The sequence below is a fragment of the Podarcis tiliguerta genome (assembly GCF_965153285.1).
Source record: "Podarcis tiliguerta genome assembly, chromosome: 17".
Taxonomy (NCBI): Eukaryota; Metazoa; Chordata; class Lepidosauria; order Squamata; family Lacertidae; genus Podarcis; species Podarcis tiliguerta.
This window is the reverse complement of record NC_139550.1, coordinates 39,713,992-39,739,370: the sequence shown is the minus strand read 5'-3', so window position 1 is coordinate 39,739,370 and position 25,379 is coordinate 39,713,992. Positions and strand designations below refer to the sequence as shown.

The following is a 25,379-nucleotide window of genomic DNA, read 5'->3' as shown; positions in this document are numbered from 1 at the left end:
TGCTCTGATGGTGTTTCCTGCTTGGCAGGGGGTTGGACTCGATGGCCCTTGTGGTCTCCTCCAACTCTATGATTCTATGATTCTAAGCCAAGACATTCAATATTATTCACAATTCCCTAGCAGAGAGATCAAAGTCAATGTGCTGGTGCACATTTGAGGGAAACTCTGCAGAGTCACCAAGTTGGAATCCTTTCATGCCAACATCATGGTGAAATTGAGGAGTAATCAGACGTGTGGGTGAGTAATCAGACGTGTGGGTGCAAGCTCTCAAAGCAGAAATAACTTGAAGCAGCAGTTTCATTAAACTGTATTTGGTACCATTATGTGCCCTTCCTGACTTGATAGAATCCTGAGAGAAAGAAATCATAAGCTCTATGAGGAGGTAGTGGAGTCATCACAAAGTATGAATTAAAAGCTGGTGATTTTCTAGGGTTCCAGCCTTTTCCCATGCTTGGGCTGCATATGCCACACATTTAAAGCACATAGCTTTCCCTAAAATAAACCTTGGAACTGTACTTTGTTAAGGGTGCTGGGAACTGTAGCTCTGTGAGGGGTAAACTACACTTCCTGGTATTATTTGGGGAGAGTAATGTACTTTAAATACACAGGGTGGGTGTGTGGCCCTACCCTCCTCTGCTTATTCCCAACTCTTTCTCCAGCCTTGTAAGCTGAGCAGCTCTTGCACTTCCTGAGACTAGAGGACTAGGAGTTTTCTGATGCACTGCCCCCCTTTTATTGGGGAGTCAGGAAGAAGCAAGAACCAGAACCAGTGCTTTCCCCCCTGGGGTACACATACCCCTAAACATTTTGGGAATCTAACGGGAGAAGAAACATATATATATATATATATATATATATATATATATATATATATATATAGTTTCTTCTCTAGCACTGTGAACCGTCAGTTCCGCTGCTACCCCTGATGGCGGCCCCATTTCCTGGCACGGTGTTTCCTGAGCCTTAGACAGAAGCGAGTGTTTAATGTGTGAGGTAGGAGTTAGAATCTAGTATGGTGATGGTCAGTTTCGTTGTTACCACCTCTGATGGCGGCTTCATTTCCTTTCCCGGTGATTTTCTTGAGTTAAAATAAGAGTACCCCTACCTAAACATTTTTTTAGAACCACATTGTTTCCTTTCTTCACCTCAGCTGAGGCCCAACCCTTCCATGTATTGCCTCCATTTCGTCTCCCAAACCAACTGATCCCTTTATGTTTCATTGACATTTGAATAAAGCAACAATGGGGTACCAGGGAGTGGCTGTTATTATATAGAGAGACTAGGTAACATCTCTGTATAATAGGCATGACAGGCAGAAGGTGGAAATTGCAGCCCTTTCTCCAACCTTACCAGCTTCAATTTGCTAAGTGAAGTGAAGCTGGTTTAACTTCACTGGTAATTACAATATTGTATAAAGCTGCTAATAAACAAAAATAATTGTCAAATTTCAAAGCTAAGTCTGTTGGCCAGTGTGTCTTTTGAGACAGGGCCAAGCAGAAAAGTCAAGTTAAAGCAAAACAGAGTCACAGTGGGTAAAACCTTTTTGGTTGTGACTAATAAACTGAACTGAACTTAACAGTCTTGTGGCTTACAATATTGCCATACAAGCTTTTAAAGACAAGTCATGAAATCAAATGGCATCTAATGAAGTGAGTTTTAGTCAATGAAATTTTGCGCTGCACTAAATCTCTCATGGTGTTAAGGTGCCAAGAGGCTTTTTGCAAAGCTTTGTTGAGGATGTAAGATCACATCTTGACCACGTCTAAAGGAATAGCCTCTGGATGTGGCCATACAGTAACGTGTGCCCAAGAGAAGGGAATGTGGTGTCTTCCTCTTTTTAAAAGGCCTGCACCACTTCTCCCTGAGCCTCACATCACATTCAGACTGGGCTATGGGGAAGGGACTTGTACCACTGATTCCAAAATAATTTCATCTAATACATAGCAAAGGAACTTGCTGCAGTAACTAACAATTGTCCGTGGAAAGAAGTGACTTTTTTTTTGCCTTCCTCGCTTGAACATGCTTCTGTTTGTATTTGAGGACGTGTCAATTTTGTTGGGTCTGTGCTGTTCAGGATTTCTCTTTTTATCTCAGTGGCACTTTGAGTCCTACAGAGTGCCAATGTGGCAGGGACTGGTTGAGACACATGGGAATACCCAGGCAAAATCCAGGGATTCAGCACTTTGGTCTGAAGTAGATAATCTGCTGGGATCCTGCAACATGCTGAAGTAGATGTACTGCAGTTTTCCCCTCCCTGATCTTCTTCATTGTTGACCTGGTCTGGTGCCCTGAGCCAGGGGGGGTGGGGATCTGTTCCTCTCTGCTTACCTCTGCACTGGGGCTTGGATCCTGTTTTATTTTTTATGATGACTCTCTCTGGGATCCTGCCCTGTAAATAAATTTATTTTTCAACAAAACCCTTTCCTTACTGACTCTTTCTTTTTTCCTAACTGTTTCCAGATTCTTTAGTCTCTCGGAAGCCACTTTCTCCCTTGGGCTACTTAATGTAAACCACACAAAATGTCACTCTTTGTGGGAGTAGTGGCACCTGCCTCCATAACCCAAAGCCATGTTACTCTGGAAGTGTACCCCAATGCACATGCTCTGGATCGGGGGCCCGGGGGCGGGGGAGACTCATTCTGGACTGGGATACTGCCTGCAGCTAATGGCTCCTGGACAGCAGTGTCCCTCTCTACAACTTAATTTATTGAATAGAATTGATAAATTTCTCTGTCTCTCTCCCCCCCCCCCCCACATGCAAATCCTCTCAGTTCTCTGCGGTCATTTCCCAGATAGCCTCAGCCTGTGCTAATATTGCTAAAAAGTGTGTGTGGGGGGGTGTCAACGGAAGAAGGTGATAAAGGGTTCCCTTTCTGCTCCCTTTCTCTGATGCACACCATGCCTTCTTGACGTCTGTCTTATGCCAAGTTGCTGTGTAATGTGTAGTTTGTCCCTGTGGGGAGAGGAGTTATGAGGAATTTTTAGCTGTGGTTTTGCAGCTGATTCTTCAGCCAGGCATGGAATGCAGAGGGAAACTATAGGCAACAAAGACACACACACCGTTTTTCACATGGGACACAGAGCTCTCACTACAGTTGCTCCTACTGTGTGACACAGCAACCAGGACAATGGAGGAACCATGGGGTGGAAGCCTATCAGTGCTGCTCCATGACATTCTGCTATGGGAAGCCAAACAGCAAATGGCTTTCCCTTCTACAAGACAGAGGAGTATCCAGGGCTGGCCAAGCTAGTTTGGAGCCAAAGGCAGAAAATTTCCTTTCCCACCCCGGTAGTAAAAATACAAAAAAAAATTCATTAAATAACTAATCATTTGCTGCCATTGCCTGACACTCAAAATCAGCTGCCTGAGGCAGCTGCCTCAGCTTGCCTACTGATAGGGCTGACCTTGAGTGGCTGTCTTGTACACATGCCTGGAGTGACGTGGCTGTAGCAGTTGGAGATAGGCAGGTTTGTTAATTTCAGTTCTCTCGGTTTCCCATTTTTCTAATCTTAAATCCAGTTTCCTACATTTCTGCTGCAAGTTGAGCATAAGAAAAACAATACAACATCCTTGTGATAATTCGTCAGCATACTACACACATTTTTGTCTGCCATTTTGACTAATGCACACCTTTTTGGAAGCAATTTCCCCTAATATACATTTTAAAAATTTTCACTGATATGTTCTTTTAATGCACACTTTACTGTAATATGTGCATTTTTGTAAATGCATTGCTTGGAGAATTACAAAATCTGGATAACTGAATTCTGAAGGATACCTATTTTGGGTTACATATTGTTTTGGAGAGTGTGGATTCAATAGGTTTGTCTTCAAAGGCAAACAGAATCATTTCTCCCCCATCCCCAAGAGCTCCTCGGAGTAGAACATGTAAAGGAGGGTGGTTGCTTCCTCCTCCTCCTCCTCTGCCTCCATCTAGTTGGCTGAAGCCAGCAGGGCAGGAATGACGAAGGTGGAACCACTGAGTAGCTGGATTACGCACACGCAGTTCCTAAAACAACTGACTTTGGGCCAGTCTAGAAAGTGTTAATTCAATTTATTTCTGTGTTTCTTTTCCACAGTGAGCTATGCCCAAAGCAGCTCTTTCTGCTTCTTCCTTAGCAAAAAGCTAAATATGCAGAATTGAAAAACAAAACACCTATGCTAAATGTGGCTGCATCTCACTCATTAACAGAATGCTGCTTCATTTTTTGTGAATCTCTATAACTTTGACCATTACACATTTATTTCATGCCTTAATATGCCTTGACTCAAGTATATATGCGCAATGATCTAGGAGCTTTCTCCCATTCTGTGCATTTTCTTTGGCCAGAGTCTCTTCTCCCCCACACCCCCAAAAGGCCGAAGTTGGTGAGTTTGAACCCAGAGAGACATGGCATAGTTCAGACAAACTGCTGCTCCTACATTGCACCCAGCTCCCTATCTTGGGCACCTTGGCTGAGAGGCCTGTGCTTCTCCTCACGACCATGGTGGCCTTCAGGAGCAGAAACCATCTACAATAACTCTTGAACAACCTTCATCTATTGCAAAGGAAAAAATAGTCGTGCTGTGTTCCCCCCACCACCTCAAAACCTAAAATTTCTTTCTCTCTTGAGAAGGGTTCCCTTTCTATAATGGAGATGACACCTGAGGCAAGAAGCGGCCCTTAACCAGCCTTGCTAAAGTTTCTTTCTCAGGGCCTAACTGACTCACATTACCAGCACCTGGAGAGCTCCCTACAGCACCCCAAGAAAAGCCGCTTCAGGAAGGGGTGATTGGAAGCGGAGAAACGATGAGGTGGAAGAAAGTGCCTGGGCAGGTACATAATGCGTGTCCTCAGTAGTGTTGCCAACCCAAAACACACACACACACACACACACACGTAAAGCCAGTCTCACTGGATTTTCTGCTTTTGGACCCGTTTCCAGGAAGACACTGAGTGAGGCCTACCCACCCTCCTGTGCTTTTAGATGTGCATCTAGCATGAGTTTTTGTAGCAGGATTCACTCCAAGATGTCAAAAACTATTGGGCACTGCTTCTGCCCCCAAGAAACTCCTTGGGCTTTGCTGTTGGACTCACTGTATTTTTTTATTTTGAGATTTAGCAGCCCTGACACTCAGCCTGGATCGACCCGCAGTTGCTGCACTCATTTCTCCCACTATTGTCTTCTCCTCACATTCACTGGAGGAAAGTAAGTCCTGTTGATTTCAAGTTTGCTCAGGTGGACTTGTGAAATTTATTGGTAGGCAGAAGTGCAGTTCAGTCGGGCTCCAGAATTTCGGAGGGAAACATGGAGCCCTTCAGATTAACACACACTCCAGATGGTGCTCCCCATGCTCAGGGATGTGTGTGGCACAAAGGAGCCACAGGTCTTGCCATAGAGGATAGAGGCTAGCTGTCCAGAGCTGCACTTGGCATGTGCTTCCTGCTGCAGAGCACCACCCTGGAGGCCTACTGAGGTACATACAGTCATAAGACCCTACCCTAAGAACCAGCCATGGGTGGTCCCAGGACTGAGGAATACTATTCCCTCTCCCTGTAAAGCATGGCACCTGCATGGGCAGATCCCTTAAAGGGGTGAGGCAGGACTCTTGCCCTCCCTAGTCACCTCTCTTCAAAATGCCCTTCTAAGAACTGCTGACTGGGGAGGGTGCCATTTTGAGAGGGTGGCTCCATCCCACACTGGTTTCAAACACTGTTGGGAATATCCATTGACTAGGGTCGCCATATATACCGGAAATTTCCGGTAATGTCTGGAGTGTGTGGGCTAAATTGGAGCCCGGGGGGAATTTTCAATTAATAGTAAATGTCCGGGATTTAGTTCCCCCCCTGATGGAAGCGGAGGTGCTGTGCAGTGGTCGCTTCCTTGTTGCCTCCTAGATGGCGAGTTCAGAAGTCCATTTGCCACCCCACTGTCTGATTGCCCCAAAAGCCCAACAACAACAACATTTTGGAGCAACTGTGTCTGGATTTGTACTTCTTGAAATATGGCAATCCTGCCATTGACAGCACTTGCATCTATCCATTGGTTTGTGTTGTTCATTTTTTAAAAATGTATGAGCTTATGGTATTGTCAGGGCTGGCTCCGGGTCCCAGCTCACCAAGGACCAACGCGAGCCGATAGTACAGTATCAAAGTCTTTATTGAAGAATAGTCTCCATTTACAAGTCTCAGCGTCCCAGCCCTACGTCTGGACTTTAGACCGGCGAAGCTCTGTCTGGATCTCCACCCCCCGTGCACCAGTTCAAGACTCTAATCTTACTCCACCTCTTCCTTCTTTCTCTCTTCCTCTGGGTCTTACTACCCCCCGGGGTCTCATTCCTCCTGGACTCTTCCGACGCGGAGCTAGACCCCTCTGACTCCTCCCCCTCTCTTCGGCGGGCTTTAGGACCTGGCTCCTTACCCGGGCTGCCCACCTTGCCGCCCTCCTGTACATTTGAACTTGGCGCGCGCGCGCGTTTTACTTTCCGGATGACCGTTTCCTCGCTCCCTGACGAGGGTGTGGCCACTCCTGCCTCACGTTCTCCCTCTGCCTGCGCGCTCCCTGATCCCGATGCCTTAGACTCCTCCCCCCTACTGCACTCTGGGGGGAACGCTGGTCCGGATTTCCAGCTGCTACTCTCTGAGTCCCCTTCTTCCCGAGGTGTCCCCCTGGGCACTCCCCTTGCCCTGACCATGGGGGCCCCTTTCTGTGAATCCTCCGAGTCACTGGAGAGACTCAGAGATCTTGGACTACTGTCGCCGCTGACATTTCCTTCCGACTCCTCCCCCTCGCTCTCTGTTTCTTCCCTCTCCAGTGACTCTGCTCCTGAACCCCTGACATCCATCCCCCCCTCGAAGCCCCCCCTTCCCCCCTCCCCTTCCTCCGGCGGGGGTGCTGGGTGCTCCGTCGTTGTGGGGGTGAATGGTGGATACAGTTCGTCCCCCGTGGCGTGCATCCAGTTAGAGAAATCCGGCTCGTCCTCCATGTCTTCGCCGACCTCGTTCTCCTCTGCTTCCATCTCCGTGCCGCCATGCTCGAACCCAACGTCCTCCCCCATCACGTCCATGTCCCTCTCACCCTCGTTCCCCTCTGGGTCCGTTGCCTGCCAAGGGCCCCTCAGCCACCTCTCCTCTCCTCGATTGTCCCACCAAAACGAGCGGTCTGAGGCAAACCCCGAGGGCGAGCCCTCCGGTGAACGTGTGTCTAATGGTGGTTCTTCGTCCGAGGTGAATCCCTGGAACGTGCTGGTAGAAAGCGTGGGTGTGAAAAGCCAGTCGTCGAAATACTCGGCTGGCATGGGCCTGTGTGGGAACAAGGCATGAAACTCCTCTTTGAGGAGAGGCTCGTCCAGGGCATAGTCCGGCACCCAACTGTTGGCGCTGGCCGGGGTACCTTCCCTTGCGAGAAAATATTCTACTCCCTCTTCCCCCCATCTCGAGTCCAAAATCTCTGTGACCTGGTTGATGGGTTCCCTTCTTGGCGACTCCCTCCTTGGGGGGATCTCCTTATACTGGTCTGGTGCCGTGCCCTGCGCCTGAAATCGGTGAGGTGCTTTGTAGGGCGTGAGCACCGACCTATGGAATACTGGGTGCATTCTGGATCCTTCCGGAAGTGTCAACCGGAAGGCCACCGGATTGATCTGTGCCTCAACTAGGTAAGGTCCTAGCTGCTTATGTCCGAGTTTCTTCTTAGCTAAGGATCTGGTCGGCACTGCGTGGGCCGCTAACCACACCCAGTCTCCCACCTGTATGGCTTCACCAACCCTCCTGTGCTTGTCAGCCTGCAGTTTGTATGCGTGCTTTGCCAGCTCTAACTGCCTCCTAAGCTGCTCGTGGACTTCCTGCAATTTCGCCGCCAAGACTTCCGCTGCCTGTGGCTCCCCCTCCCCCAGTCTCTCTAACCCCGGGAAGGTTCTGGGATGCCTCCCGTTGTTGGCGAAGAACGGCGTCACCCCTGTGGACACGTGCTTCGTGTTGTTGTAAGCGAACTCAGCGAGCGGCAGGTAGTCCACCCATGTCGTCGGTTGTTGATTTGCGTAGCATCTCAGGTACTGCTGCATGACGGCGTTGACGCGTTCCGCTTGTCCATTGGTCTGCGGGTGTCTCGCCGACGCTAGGTTGATCTTGACGTTCAGGAAACCCATCAGCTTCTGCCAGAAGCTCGAAATGAACTGGCGCCCCCTGTCGGACAAGATAGACCGTGGCAGTCCATGCACTCTGAAGACGTGGTCTATGAACAGTTTGGCGGTCTGTTCTGCCGTGGCGACCTTCGCGCACGGAATGAAGTGGGCCATTTTAGTGAACATGTCCACCACCACTAGCACTGCCGTTTTACCCCTTGAGCTGGGTAAATCCGTGACAAAGTCCAGGGCCACCCTCTCCCACGGTTCGCTCGGAGTCTGCAGCGGTTCGAGCAGTCCCGCCGGAGGTTTGTGGACTGACTTGGCCCTTTGGCAGGTGTCGCACCTCGAGACGTACTCCGCGACTTCCCCCCGCATCTTGGGCCACCAAAAATCTCTGGCAACGAGTTCTGCCGTCTTCTCCTTGCCAAAGTGCCCGGCGGTGGGTGCGTCGTGTAACTGCTGCAGTACTTTCGCCCGGAGGTCGTCTCCCGGTACGTAGAGGGCCCCTCTGCGGATGAGCAATCCGTCTCGTACTTGGAACTCGTCGTCCTTCACCGTGCCCTTGTGCACCTCCTCCATCTTGGCTTGTGCAAAGGGGTCCCTCTGCAGTGCTCGACGGACCGCCTCCAAGTCCACGGTTGCTGCAGCGCACGCCCACGCTTTCGGAGCGAAAATGTGCTTGGCCGCTGCTGGTGCCGCCTCTTCGAGGTATTGCGGCTTCCTGGACAGTGCATCCGCCATGATGTTGTTGTCGCCTGGGATGTATTCTATCCTGAAGTCGAAATCCGCGAAAAATTCCGCCCATCTGATGTGCCGCTGGTTTAGGAATCTTGCCGTGCGCCAGTACTCCAGGTTCTTATGATCCGTGCGGACCTGCACGGTGTGCTTGGCCCCGACGAGGAAGTGTCGCCACGCCTTAAATGCTGCATGAATGGCCAGCAACTCCCTGTCCCAGATGGTGTAGTTTTGCTCCGACTTGCTGAGCTTCCTAGAGTAGAAGGCACACGGTCTCCAGTCCCCATGCGGGTCCTCCTGCAACAGTACGGCGCCCACGGCTCTGTCTGAGGCGTCTGTTTCAACCCTCATCGGTTTGCTGGGATTCACATGCAGTAGCTGCCCTTCGGACGAGAAGAGACGCTTAAGGTTCTGAAAGGACTGCTCCGCTTGCTCCGTCCAGATGAACTTCTTCTTCTTAGAGCTGAGCGTGTCAGTAATGGCCGCCGTCTGCATCGCGAACCCCTTGATGAACTTGCGGTAAAAGTTGGCGAACCCCACAAACCGCTGGACCTCCTTCCGATTGCGCGGGCTCTTCCAGTCCAACACTGCGCGAACCTTGGCGCTGTCCATGGCAAGCCCCTTGTCCGACAGCTTGTAGCCCAGGAAATCCACCTCCGTCCTGTCGAACTGGCACTTCTCCAGCTTGGCATACAGCCGATGCTCCTGCAGTCTCTGCAGAACTTCCTTGACGTCACCTTCGTGGGCCTCCTCAGATTCTGAGAATATCAGGATGTCGTCCAAGAAGCAGACGCATGTCTTGTAGAGGAGACCCGCCAGGACGTGATGCATGAAAGCTTGAAAACAGTGGGCGCCATTTTGTAAACCGAAGGGCATAACTCTGTATTCATATGTGCCCAGGGGCGTGAACATGGCAGTCTTCCACTCGTCTCCTTCCCGTATGCGAATCAGGTTGTACGCCCCTCGCAGATCCAACTTTGTAAAAACGCGTCCTTTCCTCGCCGTCGCCAGCAGGTCATCTATCTTGGGCATGGGAAAGGCCGCGGGCTTGGTTCTGGAATTTAAAATTCTGAAGTCTACCACAAGTCTTTTTTGGGGCGTGTCCCTCTTCTTCACAAAGAATACAGGACTGCCCCCCGCTGCCTTCGACTCCCGGATGAAACCGCGCTTCAAGTTGAGGTCTATGAACTCCTTGAGCTCCTGCAGCTCATCCTCAGACATGGAATACAGTTTCCCGGCTGGCAGCGTCGCTCCTGGCAGGAGGTCAATCTTGCAGTCATAGGGCCTGTGGGGGGGCAGCTTGTCCGCTTCCTTCTCGCAGAAAACCTCCAAAAACGCTGCATACTTGCGAGGCACTGCTTGCAGCGTGCCTAATTGTAGCTGCGGGTCGTCCCCTCCGTCTTCCGGGCTAGGAAGGATGCAATGTTCCGCGCAATAGGAGGAGCCGAAGGTCAGTTGGCGTTGGTACCACGCCAATGCTGGGCTGTGCCTGTGCAGCCAACTCATGCCGAGGACTACAGGCGTGTCCGACAGGTGTGTGACATTAAAGCTGATGACTTCTCGGTGATTTCCAATCCGCATCACCATTGGTTGCGTTTGTTGCACCACCTGCCCCCCTAACAAGTCTCTGCCATCCACCGTGACAACGTTCAGGGGCAGCGTGGCTGGTAGCAGTGGTATATTGTGCTGCTGAATGAATTCCAGTCCTATAAAGTCAGCGTTGCTGCCGGAGTCAATGGTGATCGGCACCTCCAGAGTGCGTCCATTGGGCAGTTGGAGAGACGCTGTAAGCTGCACCACTGGTTTGGGTGGGAGGGGGTCTGTGGGTTGCAAAAGTGCTGGGGATTGTTTCATTGACTTGTCTGACTGGACCCCAGTGCCTCTTCCTCCAGCCAGACTCCGTCGTTTAACTGTTGCTGCGTTTTCAATTGAGCTGCTTCAGCGACTGTTGCGGAGGCTGCAGTGTGCTTGTGGAGCCTCTGGGGACACTCTTTCGCCATGTGTTGAGCACTGTCGCAGATGTAGCACTTCCTGTTCCCTCTAGGAGGCTTCGTTTTGGCTGCTCCCGGTGTTAGGGCTCTGTTAGCTGACTGAGCCCTGGCACCTCCTATCTCCATCGGCTCTTCTCCCCCTCCCTGCGAGGGTGTGGAGTGCGCACGCGCTGCTTCTCTGGGAAAGAAGGGAGGTGCTCTGGCTGGTGCCCTTCCCCAACGCCCTTCTTCCCTGTTGCAAGGACGTTCTTCCAGATGCACCCCGATCTCCAGAGCCCTCTGGACTACCTGCTGGGTGCTCCTTGGTCTCTCCCCTCTTCCAATCTCCGCTTTTACATCTGCATTCAACCCCTCCCAAAAGAGGTCTCTGACTGGCGCAGAATCTTTTTCCCACCCCAGGGCATGAACCAGTCCGAAAAATCGAGTATGGTACTGCCGCACGCTGGCTTTGCCTTGTTTAAGTCCATGTATGTCCCTCCTGGCAATATCGACGTCTACCTTTGATAAAAAGCATGAGTCCATTGCTTTAATAAAAGCCTTCGCATCTTGGAGCGCTGGATCATTGTCCCTCCATAGATTCCGCAGCCACGTTTTGGCTTCCCCACGCAAATGGGACAAGATAAACCCCACTCTCTCTTCCTGGATGCAATTACCTCAGTGCTGAGTTGTGTCACCGCTTCTTGCAGGGCTTTTATCTTCTCTTCCGTCGTCATCTTGCCTGAGTTTTGTGAGCTCTGTAAGCACCCCTCCTCTGTCCTCGCTGCGCCGACTCACGTGGCGAGGTTCTTGGTGCCAAAACTCTAAAATGAGAGACAGAGCTTACTGTCAGGGCTGGCTCCGGGTCCCAGCTCACCAAGGACCAACGCTAGCCGATAGTACAGTATCAAAGTCTTTATTGAAGAATAGTCTCCATTTACAAGTCTCAGCGTCCCAGCCCTACGTCTGGACTTTAGACCGGCGAAGCTCTGTCTGGATCTCCACCCCCCGTGCACCAGTTCAAGACTCTAATCTTACTCCACCTCTTCCTTCTTTCTCTCTTCCTCTGGGTCTTACTACCCCCCGGGGTCTCATTCCTCCTGGACTCTTCCGACGCGGAGCTAGACCCCTCTGACTCCTCCCCCTCTCTTCGGCGGGCTTTAGGACCTGGCTCCTTACCCGGGCTGCCCACCTTGCCGCCCTCCTGTACATTTGAACTTGGCGCGCGCGCGCGTTTTACTTTCCGGATGACCGTTTCCTCGCTCCCTGACGAGGGTGTGGCCACTCCTGCCTCACGTTCTCCCTCTGCCTGCGCGCTCCCTGATCCCGATGCCTTAGACTCCTCCCCCCTACTGCACTCTGGGGGGAACGCTGGTCCGGATTTCCAGCTGCTACTCTCTGAGTCCCCTTCTTCCCGAGGTGTCCCCCTGGGCACTCCCCTTGCCCTGACCATGGGGGCCCCTTTCTGTGAATCCTCCGAGTCACTGGAGAGACTCAGAGATCTTGGACTACTGTCGCCGCTGACATTTCCTTCCGACTCCTCCCCCTCGCTCTCTGTTTCTTCCCTCTCCAGTGACTCTGCTCCTGAACCCCTGACAGGTATGTATGCCAAAGGCAGGAAACCCATCACTTAAAAAATATACCCTTTCATGTGTTAAAGCAACCTTGCTGTTGTTATTCTGGGGTTTGAGATGTCACTGCTACCAATGCTCTTAAAATATCCTACTTTTTATTTACAGTTAATTAGTCAGGCCTCCTCTAGGGTTGTCAATTCTCATTTGAGGCAAGGCTCCTGTGCCTTTAAGCTGTGCAACCACCAGAAACTCAGTTAACGAATCTCCTTCTGGCCTTGCAGTTGCAAGACTGCAGGAGTCTTCACTTGCTGAACTTCTGTTTCTGAACTTCAACTGGCCATGCAGCTGTTAAAACCTAAGCGGAGAGGCCTGCCAGCAAATAGCAGAAAAGTTCGTAATCTTGGGCCTAATGAGTGGGTGAAACCCTCGCTCCTCCTCTTCCTTTCTCCCAAGCACTCATTAGCTGTTTGCTTCAAAAGTAGCACAGATTTGTGGTTGCCATAGCCATTCTGTTTGTTCCTTAATGCACGCTGATCTATTTCTGGCTGACTGCAGTGTTGGCGGGATGTGGGGGTGGAAGCCAAATTAGGCTGCCAAGATAAAGGCCTCTGCTCTCCTGGGGCTCTCCTTCATTCCAGCACACCACCCCCTGGCCACCCCCAGCTCCACAGTCTACTCTATCTAAAATCTTCAGTGAAGGAGATCTTCAGAGAGGTGGTGTAGCACCGTGGGGAAGAGGCTCATTCAAATCTCATTGCATACCCTCCAAGTCTCCCTATTTCCCAGGGACAGTCCCAGAATTATGAAAGCCACCCTGGCTTCTGATCTGACCCTGTAACGTTCCTATTTCCCCTGCCAGCACTAGCGCTTGTCTTGAGCAGCAGTGGCTGTGAGGGAGCATCCTGGGGGCTCTCCAAGCTCTCTCCATGGCTGCTGACCACTGCTGGCCTCCTCCCTTTGACTCTGGCCAGTGCACACCTGCTCCCTAGGCCATGCTGTCCCTCACTGGCCCCACTCACTGTCCAACAGGAGTGCTTGGGGCTGGCTTGGAATGTGTGCTTGGACTCACATCATGCCTCTCATTTGTCTGGATGGATCCATGGGGCTGGGCAGTTGGGGTTGCTGTACAAGCCTCCAACTTCTGCAAGATACATTTGAAGTGCCTGGCTTCCTCCAAAGAATCATGGGAACTGTAGTTTACTCTGCATGGAGCTGCAATACCCAGAACCCTTAGCAAACTACAGCTCCCAGGATTCCTTGGGTAAGCCATGTGCTAAACGTATGGGGTGGAACATGGCTGACTATATAAAGGTAAAAGCCGCATCTGTTGCCCTGTTCATTTTTGCCTTTGGTTGCACCCACTCCCCCCCCCCCGCTAAGGGGGCCTCCCTTTCTGCTACATTTGCTATCAGCAGACAAGCAGAGCATTCCGCTTTCTGACGGGCACAATAGCATTGGCATTTCTCTCTGGAAAGTGAGCACCATGTTCAGCCCCCAGGACCTCTTGCTGGCCCTCCTGCCACAGAACAGACAGCTTCCACTAGAAAAGGAATTTGGCTCATTAATCCAGACCACACTGTGAAATGCATCCTGCCTGCCCCCACCCACCATCTGAGTTTGATCCTCATCCTTATCCTCTATGGGGCTGCCAGGTCACATTCCTGCAGTGGCAGCTGAGAACAGAACTGGCAGAGTTCAATCCCTGCCCAGCAGGGATGGTGGCAAGGGGGGGCATGTGGCCCTTTCAGATGCTGCTGGGCTCCAGCCCCCACCAGCCCCAAGCAGCGTGGTCAATGGTCAGCCAATCATGGGAGTTGGGACAACACCTAGAGGGCCACAGGTGCCCCATTTCTGCCTCACACAGGTGACAGGGTATGACTCTCCCTTCTGTCTTTGGTCCACAATTACCCAGCCCCCAAAATCTCCTTTGTCTGGAGATTTCCTTCCTGGCCACAGGACATAGCTCCTCCTCTCCTGGGCCACGAGCGTGACTGCACCACAATCTTCTTTCTCCTTGGCTCAGAAGCACCCCATTGCCCCCAAGGTTGAGGGGCCCCAGCGTGCGTTGCATGTGCATGACATCATGCATGTCTCTCGACACCGCACAGGTCAGTGCAGCCTTCTGCTAGGCTGCACCAGTTTCTGCAGCGCCCCCCAACACTGAGGTGGCCAAAGGCACCTCGGCCCCTTGGACTTGGCACACCTTCAGTCCCATGTCTTCACCAGGTTTTTCAGCCCACTTCTTACTCTGCCCCACTTCCTGTTTCTTTTAGACTTCCTCCTCCTTGGTAGGGTTGCCATATTTCAAAATGTAAAAACTAGGACAAGCAAGTTGCTGAGCTTTTGCAAGAGACCACGATTTTTCACTTGACTTGCATAAAATCAGGGAAAGTGCCGCCTGGATTGTGGGATGTAATCCATTGGAACAGTCAAGTACTGTACAACATTCTTTATTTCCCCAGTGGGCACAGGTAGTGGGATGCTACTCCAGTCAGTGTAACTTCCTGTTCTGCTGGTCTGGAGCATCCTCCCCTGCATGTGACCTGGGAGATGGGTGTGGCCCTGGCTGACTCCATAAAGGAGCCGAGTCATGCAGCCATTTTCTCTCTCTTGATCTCTCTCTCGTGCTGATCTCTTGCTGCCATTTTGTTCTCTTAATGTAATTTTGCTGTCTGCTGGTTCTTAGCCAGCAACACATGAGCTCAATCTCCATGTGAAATGAACTCAGTTTGTTATGTAATTACTAAGTAAAGCCTGCCTTTCAGGGATCAAATGTGAGTAAACTTCTTGTTACGTTTAAGGAAAGACTCTTGTGTCTTTATTCTTTTAAGAGGGATCACAGGGGACACCAGGAATAATCCATCTGGACAAGCCAAATTGGATTACTCAACTAAAGAGATTCAAACAAATCTGCAGACCAGCTTCCTACTATATTCCCCTACTATATTAAGGGGAATCTGCTCTGCTACATCACTCACTCCTTCACTGGTGTGAGTGAAGGAAGGATAATACTTATTCAATATATCCTTTCCTTTTCCTTAACATTCCCACATGGATGTCAGTTCTGCCTTTGAAATTCTGGTAATGTCCGGGGAAATCCAGATGTATGGCAGCCCTACTCCTTGGTACCTTCTGTATCCTTCTACCCCCCACCCCCGAAGGCAAGCTGATCTTAAGAATTTAGAGATTTCATCATCTGAAGCCCCTCTCTCATTAGTCCCTTTCCTTGCCTCAAGCCTTGTCCTCAGCCTATCCTTTTTCCAGGTTATTCGTTCTTATTCCATTGCTTGCATTTGACCCTTTCTTTAGCTCCCTGTCCTATACTTTTCTACCACTCAGCCTGCCCAACAAGCTTCTTCCTGTACAATATTTTTTTATTTGCATTCGAAGTGACAATTTCCCATTACCTCGCAGGGTTTGGCCTGCAAACCATGTCAGCATTGCTGTCAGGATTGTGATGTTGTGTGCCAGTGGACTAGCTGAGCCAAACAGAGGCTTCAGTGCTGCAAGCGCAATATCCTATCAATGGCCATATTACAGCACTCTGCATTCTGGTGTTCCTGAAGAGCAGAAGGTGTGTACTGAGACAGCATGGCCACACTGTTGCAGCAGAAAATGCATGTTCCCCTCTGAAACTATGCATAATGTGAACCCTGGGGTGGCCATTCCTGTTTCTCCTGCTTCTGCCATAATGTTTTGTGAGTGGAGCATGAGACTTTTAATCTCGGGGTCGTGTGTTTGAGCCCCACGCTGAGATTCCTGCATGGCCCCTTCCAACTCTACCATTCTACGATTCCAACCTTTTCTGTAACCTGGATTTGGTGTGAGAATCATCTTCAGTTGGTCAAGGATGATGACGATGGGGCCACGGGATTAGCACTCAGCAACTGCCAGCTGTCTTCCGAGGAAGCTCAGCCAACTCTCAATGGTAAAAGATGGACAGGTCCGGCTGACTCATCACCTTCCAACAAAGAGAGTCTATGGGGCTTGGCTGAGGCGAGCCAGAAGCCAGCCAGTGGAAAACAGCACGGAGAAAGCTCACAAGATTCAGGGCTCAAACCACAAAACCAGTTTCTAATGCCATGGCTCCTAGTCCTGGGACATGAGAAGTAATGCCCTTTGAGCAAAGTGCCTTTTTTTTGCCACTCAGGTAAGCACCATCTGTCCTTGTGTGCCTGAGATCAGAACAGAGGACATACAGGCCAGAGCATGGGATTGCTGTTAACGCAATGTTGGATTATCCAACAGGCAGACTAAGCATGTGTTTAGGGCATCAGAAAAGCAGGGGTACCAAACCCCCCCTCTCCACACACACAAATGAGATTTTTAAAAAATAAAATGGCATTTGATATTTTTAAAAAACATGTGAAAACTCAGAACTTTGTTAGGCTTCCTTACACTCTCCTAGGCAGCCTCCCCCCATTTTCCTGCTCTCTTCCTAACACCCACCTAAACCAGGGGGTGTCCTGCTACAGTAGATCACAATGATGAGGTTGCGTGGACCTATATGCTTGTGCATTTAGGCATATGTGTAAGTTTTGTGTCATTTTGAAAAACAAAAATATATTTTAGGGGATTAGTATTGTTTTTATTTTGCATCATGAATTTGGGGGCACCATACCCCTCCCCCAGTGCTTAGGGTCTCTAAAGGCCATGGATGCCTTGATCTGCACAGGTCTCTCTCTCCTCCTCTCTCCCCTCTGAAACTGAAGCTGCAGTCCAGCCCAGGAGGAGAAATTGGCCTGTTAATCCCCAAATGCCCACAAGAGGGAAGCATCTCAACCTTAGTTTCTAAAAGCAACTTATTTTTTACTTTGGGTAAGATGGATGCATTTCACAGCTTGCACAGGGATGTTCTGTGTTGGCTTCCTTTCCAACCACACACCCAAACACTCTCTGTGTTCTCTAATGCCACAGCTTTATTCAAAAACTCATCTCTCCCCCCTTGCCCCCCAGGGGCTACACTGTCCCAGTTGCTCTGTCATCCACCTGTCACGCTCCCCTCCTTATTTGGCTACGACTACACAGTGAGACCTTGACTAAAGAATAAACATCCAGCTTCCTGGTGCTCTCTAGAGGCGGTGTATGCAAAGGTGGGTGCGCAAGGAAGAAAAGTGGGAGGAAAGGGCATGGATTGGGAAGCCCCATACCCTAAAATCCATGGGGAAGGGAGTTCTCCCACCAGGAGCAGGAGGCAGAGGTGTGTGTGCCCACCTGCCGCCTGTTTCCTTCACGGCTGTTGCCACAGGTAGGTCTTGGACGTGTCAATCTGGCCTGGTGGAGGGGGCAGCAGGAGAGGGTGCCCCCCTCCTGTGGCTGGAGGAGGGGGCGGAGCTGACATGGGCGGAGCCAGTTGCACCAGCGGTGCCATGGGCAGGGGCGGGTCCCCCTCCGCATCCCACAAACTGATGAGGGGCGGGTAGACCTCGTTGAGCGGGATGGCTGCCGCATGCTGCATGTACTTCTTGAGCGAATGACGGCAGCCTTTCTCCTTGAGTCGCCGCGAGGCGCAGAGAAGCAGCAGCACTGCGCTCAGGGCGGCCAGCAAGGAGCCGGTGACGGCAGCCAAGGCTGCTCCTCCAGCCCAACCTCCCATCAGTTCCACTGCGAGCGAGGCCTCCTTGGTGGTGACATTGAGGCAGGAGCGCTGGGTGCGGGGCAGCTGCAGAAGAGGCGGAGTCATGGCAGAGGTTGGCAAGGGGCTTGTTGGGGGCGCCGAGGAGCCCTTGGAAACTGCCAAAGAAACTGTGGTTGTCAGATGACCCACAGACGAGGCGGAAGACCCTTCTTGGGTTGCCCAGGAATCCAGAGAAGTTGCGGAAGCACGTGGGGTTGCTAAGGCCGCTTCCAAAGAGCTGGTGGAGGTCACCAAGGATGGGGGGACATCCGCGTAACCAGCAGCTGCCGAGGACCTGGGAACAGAGGACACAACAGTAAGGCAAATCTCATAGCGGGTGGCTGGCTGTAGGTGCGTGAGGTTGAACTCCTTGATGCCCACAGGGACTCGTGCTGTGTAGCTCAGGTGGGGATTATGGATTCGCATGGTAGCTGATGACCACGGCAGCAGTGGAGGAGGTGGGCGGGCTGTGGAGGACTCATCACTCCTCTCACTCTTCCTCCCCTCCGCAAAGGATGTCGTCCACTCCACCACCACAAAATGTGACTGAACCTTCTTAGCAAGGACAAGCAGCCGGATGGGGGCAATGGGTCTGTCTTCTGTCACAGCAAGGACCACACTGCGGCTGGTAGAGCCCAGCCCATTCCATGCCACACAAGTGTAGACTCCTGAGTCTGCCGGGCTGGTGGCACTGATCTCTAGAGTTCCCCCTATCCTCAGATGGAGCCTCCCTGACCCTGTGGTCACTTTCCTCCCCGATGGCGTTATCCAGTGGAACTGCGGTGGTGGCTCCGAGCTGGCTGGGCAATCCAGAGCTGTTGTTGAGCCGGCCGATACCTCCAGCCTCTCGGAGAGAGCCTTGGAGGAGATTTCTGGCAGGCATGATCCTCCCATGACACCTTTCAGCTCTTCTTGGAGCTGTTGCCCAGCGGCTTCCAAGGGCAGGGTGCAGAGCGTGGTTTGGGACTCAATTAACCGGACATGTCCCATGGCCAACGGCTGCCAGGCTTCTGGGCAATCACAGCGTAGTGCAGTGGTGTCAAAACATTTTTCAAAGAGGGCCAGATTTGATGAAGTGAAGGGCCGTGAGGGCCGACCAAATTGCTGACCTTTTTTCAGGACTGAAGTTGTTGAGTTTTTTTAAAGGATTTTACCCCAGGAAATAAACTGCCACAGGGGCCGGATTAAACCAACCAGCAGGCCAGATTAGGCCCCCCAAACGGACTTTGGACATGCCTGGTCTAGCTTCACACATCACAGATTTGGCAGCTGAATTTCCAGGAAAAAATTGTCATGTGTTTCAAGAGATATGGGTGCATTCAAACAATGGGCGAGGGGGAAATCTTTGCATGTGGCAAGTGTGCAATGGGAATGCGTAAGTGTGGTGAGTGCTTGTGATTATGGGATGGCCATGCCTGCTTTTGCTATGGACACATCCACTGCTGGCATGTAATGTTGGGATGGGTGGGTGTGCAGGGGAAATGATCCATGTGCTAAAAAAGTTTTAACTAGTTCTGAGTCAGAGAAACACTGTCAGGCAAGCCCCCTGACTGCACTCGCTTACCAAGATAGACAGGGTAGATCTGTATGTTCACATCCAGGATCAAATCCATCTTGAAATAATGAAAGGGAGACCTCCAAAGGTCATCCATCCCACCCCCTGCAGGAAAAGGACCACTGTGGCCCCCGAGGTTGAAAACGAGTGCCTGCCTCTCACCCCTGTCGAACTTCTTGCCCTCGGGGTCGATGTCCTTCACGTCGAAGATATCCTCAAAGAGGATGCCGGCCATGGCAACGCGGGAGGAGCAGCCGCAGCTGGGGGCTCCCGACCTGCTATAGCCACGCTCGCGGAGAGCATGGAGCGCCGCTCTCCTCCCTTCGCTTCCGGCGCAGGCGCCTGGCGATGACGTCAGCAGTCTGAGGCTCAGGCGGACATGCTGGAACAGGGCAGAGGGGTGGCGGGGAAAGGGCGGCCGCGACTGGAAGGAGGAAGAGAACGAGAATAGCGGGGAGGGGAGGCGGGGTGTCCCTCAGCTGCGCACGCACACAAGTCTGCTTTGAAGCCCGAAAGAGGGCAAAAAAGATCCCGACCTTTAAACCTGCAATAAAGGGAGGGGGCGGGGCAGGAGGAATAAATATATATTTGTGTGTGTAGACTCTGGCTTGTAGGCTGCCGCGCATGCGCTGAAGAGGCGGCTTTCTTGTGTAAAAAAAAAAAAGTGAGAATAAAAGGTGAAGGCTGGCAGCCGGCGGTGGCTACACGGGCCACATGACGAGGTCTGGCGGGCCGGATTCGGCCCGCGGGCCTTGTGTTTGACACCCGTGGCGTAGTGGGTTTCCATAGAGACTGAGCTCTGCCAAAGCGGGCAAGGCCCCTGTCAGGCCTAGCGGGAAGAGGCTGAGGGCTGCATTGCTGGCCAGAAGGGTGCGAAGAGCTGGCACCTCCCGGAAGGCTCCAGGATGCAAGTAGGAGAGACGTGGGTTGTTGCACAGCTCGAGCTTTGCCAACTCCGGGAGATTCTCAAAAGCGTCTTTGTGGATGCCGGTCAGATCCTCCATGCTGTTGAGGCTCAGCTCCTCCAAGTGCAGCATGTCCTTGAAGTCCCCTGTCCGAACTTCTGCGATGGGGTTCTTGTTGAGATCCAGGAACTTCAGGAGAGGAAGGCCCTTCAGTGCCTTGGTGGGAACATGTGGAAGGTGGTTGTCATAGAAGGACAAACTTTCCAGGTAATCCAGCCCTCGGAAAGCATCAGCAGGTACTTCGCTTAGCTCCATCCCAGCCAAGACGAGGCTGTGAAGCCGTCCCAGTGGCTGGAAGCTGCCCCCTTCCAGCTGCGAGATGGGGTTCTCTCCAATCATCAGGATCTCCAAATTGGGGAGAGGGAGGAACCAGCGGTGGTTAATGGCACGGAGATGATTGGCATTGAGATGCAGCCGAAGTAGGCTGCTCAAACCAGCAAAGGCCAACGGCTCGATGGAAGAGATGCGGTTGTGGTTTATGTAAAGTTCCTCAAGTGACGTGAGGTCATGCAAACAGTGGTCAGGTAGCTCCTCCACCTGGTTCTCCTCCAGGTAGAGCGTAATGAGGCGCGAGAGGTTAGCTAACCCAGTATCGCTGATTCTGGAGAAGTGGTTCTGCGAGAGGTCCAGCTCGGTCAGGTTGAGCAAGTGCTGCAGCTCCCCGCTGACCCTGGAGATCTTGTTGCTCTGCAGCAGGAGAACCTGGGTGTCTGAAGAGAGATTCCCTGGCACTTGGGTCAGCAGCAGGTCATTGCAGTCCACCGTACGGGCCTCGTGGTAGACGGACTGTGGCGTGAACCACGGACGAGTCTCGCAGACACACTGTGGCGGGCAGGTGAGAGTGGCAGGCAGCAATCCTGGCAGGAGCAGCACCAGCAGAGCGCAGAGCGGGAAGGAGGGCATTGTGTCCTCCCCAGACAGGCACCCTTGGCAAGGCTGGGGAGAAAATCTTGATCTGTCAGATGTGAGCTCTAGGGCAGTCCATGGAGCAAGCTCATCTCTGGAAGGCAAAAGAGAGAATGAGTTGGACCAGAGGTTTCCAAACTTATTTGGCCTACCACCCCCTTTACAGAAAAAAATACTCCTCCCCCCGGAAATCTACCTTCTTTAAGCAAGCAAACAGAAAGATGCAGTGACAAATTTGTGACCTTTTATGTGTTTATATTGCCACCTATGCTCTACAACACTTCCCACTTTCCAGGCCTGGGTGAAGCTGGAAAGGGAGAAGCCCTTGTCTCTCGCCTGACTGCCAGATCCAGGGGAGGCACTCTTGCTGTCCTGCCATGGCGCCTGACTTGTCAGTAAGGATCATTACGCAACAGATGAAACATGTACAAACTGTTTTTCAAAATTTTCTTCTCCTCTCTTCTTACTGTATGCTTCCACTGCCCCCTTATTCAATGTCCTCCATTTGCACCCAAGGCTACTACCACTCCTGGGTCATTCCAGCGCCCCCCCCCCGGGGGGTGGTATTGCCCATTGTGGGAAACACTGGGTTAGACAGATATGAATTCAAATCTAGCCTCCTGTCTCTGGCTGTATTCTGCTTCCTGTTGACTGTGAACTCCCTGTGTTTCCAGTGCTGGTGGACGAATTCAAGGTAGCACCATGGCAAGCCTTCTGTCCACGCCAGCTTTTCAGCTTGCTCCATGGAATGCTACCCCCATGTGCTTCTGGAGACATTAAGCCATTCCTAGCTCATCATCTCGAGGGACGCGGGTGGCGCTGTGGGTTAAACCACAGAGCCTAGGGCTTGCTGATCAGAAGGTCGGCGGTTCTAATCCCCGCAACGGGGTGAGCTCCCGTTGCTCGGTCCCTGCTCCTGCCAACCTAGCAGCTCGAAAGCACATCAAAGTGCAGGTAGATAAATAGGTGGGAAGGTAAACAGCACTTCCGTGCGCTGCTCTGGTTCGCCAGAAGCGGCTTAGTCATGCTGGCCACATGACCCAGAAGCTGTATGCCGGCTCCCTCGGCCAATAAAGCAAGATGAGTGCCGCAACCCCAGAGTCGGTCACGGCTGGACCTAATGGTCAGGGGTCCCTTTACCTTTAGCTCATCTCTAGACCAGGTGTGAACCCCTCTTCACAGAGTAAAGGCAGCCAGTGCCCCCTGGAGTGCACACAAACAGAAGAAAATGAAGCACAAGAATGTGAACAGCTGGGTGTGGGGAGAGCAGTGAAATGACAAACAAAACAAAACAAAACAAAACAAAACAAAACAAAAAAACCCCCACCGCAACAACTTCACTGTGCTCTAAAGGAGTAATGTGAACACACCCTCTGTCTCTTTTTAAGAGTACGTTTCTAGTTCTCAATACTGTAGTGGACAATGTGAGCAACATCTGGTCTGGAAATCACAAGTAGGAATTTAGCCGTTCCCAGGACGTAAGCAGCCCATGCCCTGTGCTGCTCCTTGCAGCTCTCCCCTTCCCTGTCTCTTGCCCCACCTCGACTTTTGCACATAACTATTTCTCAACTCTTCTCCGATCATCACTATTTTAGAACAGAATAAATCAGAGTAAGAAAATGTGTGCAAATATCCGTAAAGAACTTCCTGCTGCTCTCTACACAAGATCCCATTCTGAGCCCAAAAGTCTATATTCAATTTCTTAACTCAGGTTTTCTAAGTAAATGGAATTTTAGGAGCTAACAACAACATCTGTGCACACGGCACTTTTGGAAAAATGGTCACAAAAGGGCAAGACCTGATGAAAACACCGACTATACAAGCCATTGGCTAAGGCATTGCAATGTCACAGCCATGAGAAGGTCCAAGTTGGTGTCAGTTGATGGAGAGATGGAGAGAGGTCAGCAGCAGAGGGAGGGGCTTCCATGGTGTTCTCCTGGTGCAACCAACTCTCATCCGTTGTAGTTCAAAGTGAGCATGTCCAGGGCAGTAACATTTCTGGTCCTCTCCTCCACCACTCATAAAAGGTTTAAGAGGTCTGTCTGGGAGAATTCCTCTTTTGGTGTGCAATATGTGCCCTTTGTTGGGAAAGGGACCTGAATTTCAAACCAACTTTTCTGCGGTGTGTCGCTGGCGGCAACTCCTGGTTTGCTGCAGTTCAGCTGTGTCTGCTCCAAGCACATTCCCCACCCCCTTCTCTTTTTTTTATTTGTCTAGGCCATAGGCTAAAAAGTAATGAATGCCAAAGTCAAAAGTGTGCAAGGAATGTATCTATAGAAATGTATCTGTAACTCCATACATCAATCAGAGATCAAATCTGAGATGAATTATGTGTTTATACACCCCAAGTGCATTGCTGAAGCACATTGTCACTGCTGCAATCAATCACATTCATACTTAAGAAAATCCTTAAGAGCTTTTGCTGCTTGAAAACAAAGTCACACTCCTACTTACACGGTTGTCTCTTCCATTTAAGAGGAATTTGATCTGGCCCAAAGCAGGTAAATTCTTGTCTCTATAAGCTGGATGACCGGATGCAAGAAAAGGAAGGGGGTCTCTAATAAGATGGGGTCTCTCTCTCTCTCTCTCTCTCTCTCTCTCTCTCTCTCTCCCCCCTCTCCCACTCCCTCTCTCTCCCACCCATAACAAGCTGCACCTACTGAAATGGCCCTCTGCTTTACCACCCTTAAAAGGTACCAAAATCCAGGCCAAGTACATGCCATACATTTAAGGCACATTCTCTCCTGCCAAAGAATTATGGGAACTGTAGTTTGTTAAGGGTGCTGGGAACTGTAGTTCTGCAAGGGTGTAAACTACAGCTGCCAGGATTCTTTTGGGTTGGGTGCTTCTGATTTGTTTGCATAAATAGCAGATTAACAAAGGGACGCTCTTCCAAAGAGCCCTAGATTGTATCCAAAGAACCAGTCCTTAATTGGAGGAAGAAAAGGAGCAAGTCTTCTCAAGGAACAGGGACCTGGTTGGACTTTGAAGTGGAAGGTCAGAGACTGGTGTGGTCAGCTGATGTGCTTCAGAAAGGAAGTTTAATGCCAGGTCCTTATTTTGTTAGACAGGGGTCCATCAGAGTTGATGGAAATGGATGGAGAGCTCTTCAGAAGCAGAAAGTACTGTAGAAGGGATAAGGAAAAGGTGGAGAAAGAGTGAAAGATGCAGCCTGTGGGGTATCCAAAAGGTTCCTAGCTAGCAAGATGAACAGTACCACCTCTTATGCCTGAGTCAGGCTCAGAAATTAGCACAGTGTTATGAGTTGGTGGGGGTGGGAAAGGCTGTATACAGAGACTCTTCTAATTCCTGGATATAGCAAGTGTTAAAATCTAATTCAAATTGCTGAAACAGCCAGACAAGTCTCTTGGTAAGGGCCCTCTAAGTATGGGCCATTAAGGTAACAAAGGAAATGGCTCTGTGCCAGATGATTGGACCTCCCTCCCTCAACTCGCTGGTAGTTAGAGAATCAAAGGCCAGAGCTGGGAGCTCAAGTGTGTTTGAAGTAGAAGCTAGCAGGTTGCCAACTGGGCAGCTGGGAGACAGAGCTATGCCTGATTTCTGTTTGAAGCCAAGGCTGCAGCTCTGGGAGAAGCAAGACCCTTTTGGGGGGTTTAATGCTGTAAACCCCTCCACCGTAGGCTCAGATTGGATATATGTGTAAATAAACCATATGTCCTAAAGACACCACAGTCTCCGCTGTTCCTCATTCCAAAAGAAACACAAACTCTGGGGAAGCTCCTGGAAGCCCTGGAATCTCTCACCTCTCAGAGACAGGAGTGGCGATAGATAGTAAATCCTGTCTTACTGACAGTCAGTGGGTGTAAAAAGTTTTTAAATAGTGCCAGCTAGGAAGAGTTTGTCCAATTTTTTTGGTGTGAAATGGCTTCTGTAAAAATCTCATTCTGTTGTCCAGGGAATTTTATTTGTAAGCCTTTTAGATGTTTTGAAATGTA

General features: G+C 51.0%; 1 protein-coding gene and 1 long non-coding RNA gene across 2 annotated transcripts in view; one reads left to right on the top strand and one right to left on the bottom strand.

Annotated features, from left to right (window-relative positions):
• Positions 1–883: 883 nt before the first annotated feature.
• LOC310668166 lies at positions 884–12,469 on the top strand. The gene is made up of 2 exons (XR_014506631.1): positions 884–6,066; positions 12,406–12,469. It is a non-coding gene; the product is annotated as an uncharacterized lncRNA (long non-coding RNA).
• Positions 12,470–16,236: 3,767 nt separating this feature from the next.
• LOC310668163 (leucine-rich repeat neuronal protein 1-like) overlaps positions 16,237–25,379 on the bottom strand; it is a 45,522-nt gene continuing 36,379 nt past the window's right edge. Inside the window, exons 2-3 of the mRNA XM_083421195.1 lie at positions 20,316–21,517; positions 16,237–19,025 (exon numbers count right to left, since the gene is read on the bottom strand). Of these exons, the coding sequence (XP_083277321.1) occupies positions 17,611–19,025; positions 20,316–21,420 (2,520 nt within the window). The 5' untranslated portion in view covers positions 21,421–21,517 and the 3' untranslated portion in view covers positions 16,237–17,610. The remainder of the gene's footprint in view (positions 19,026–20,315; positions 21,518–25,379) is intronic.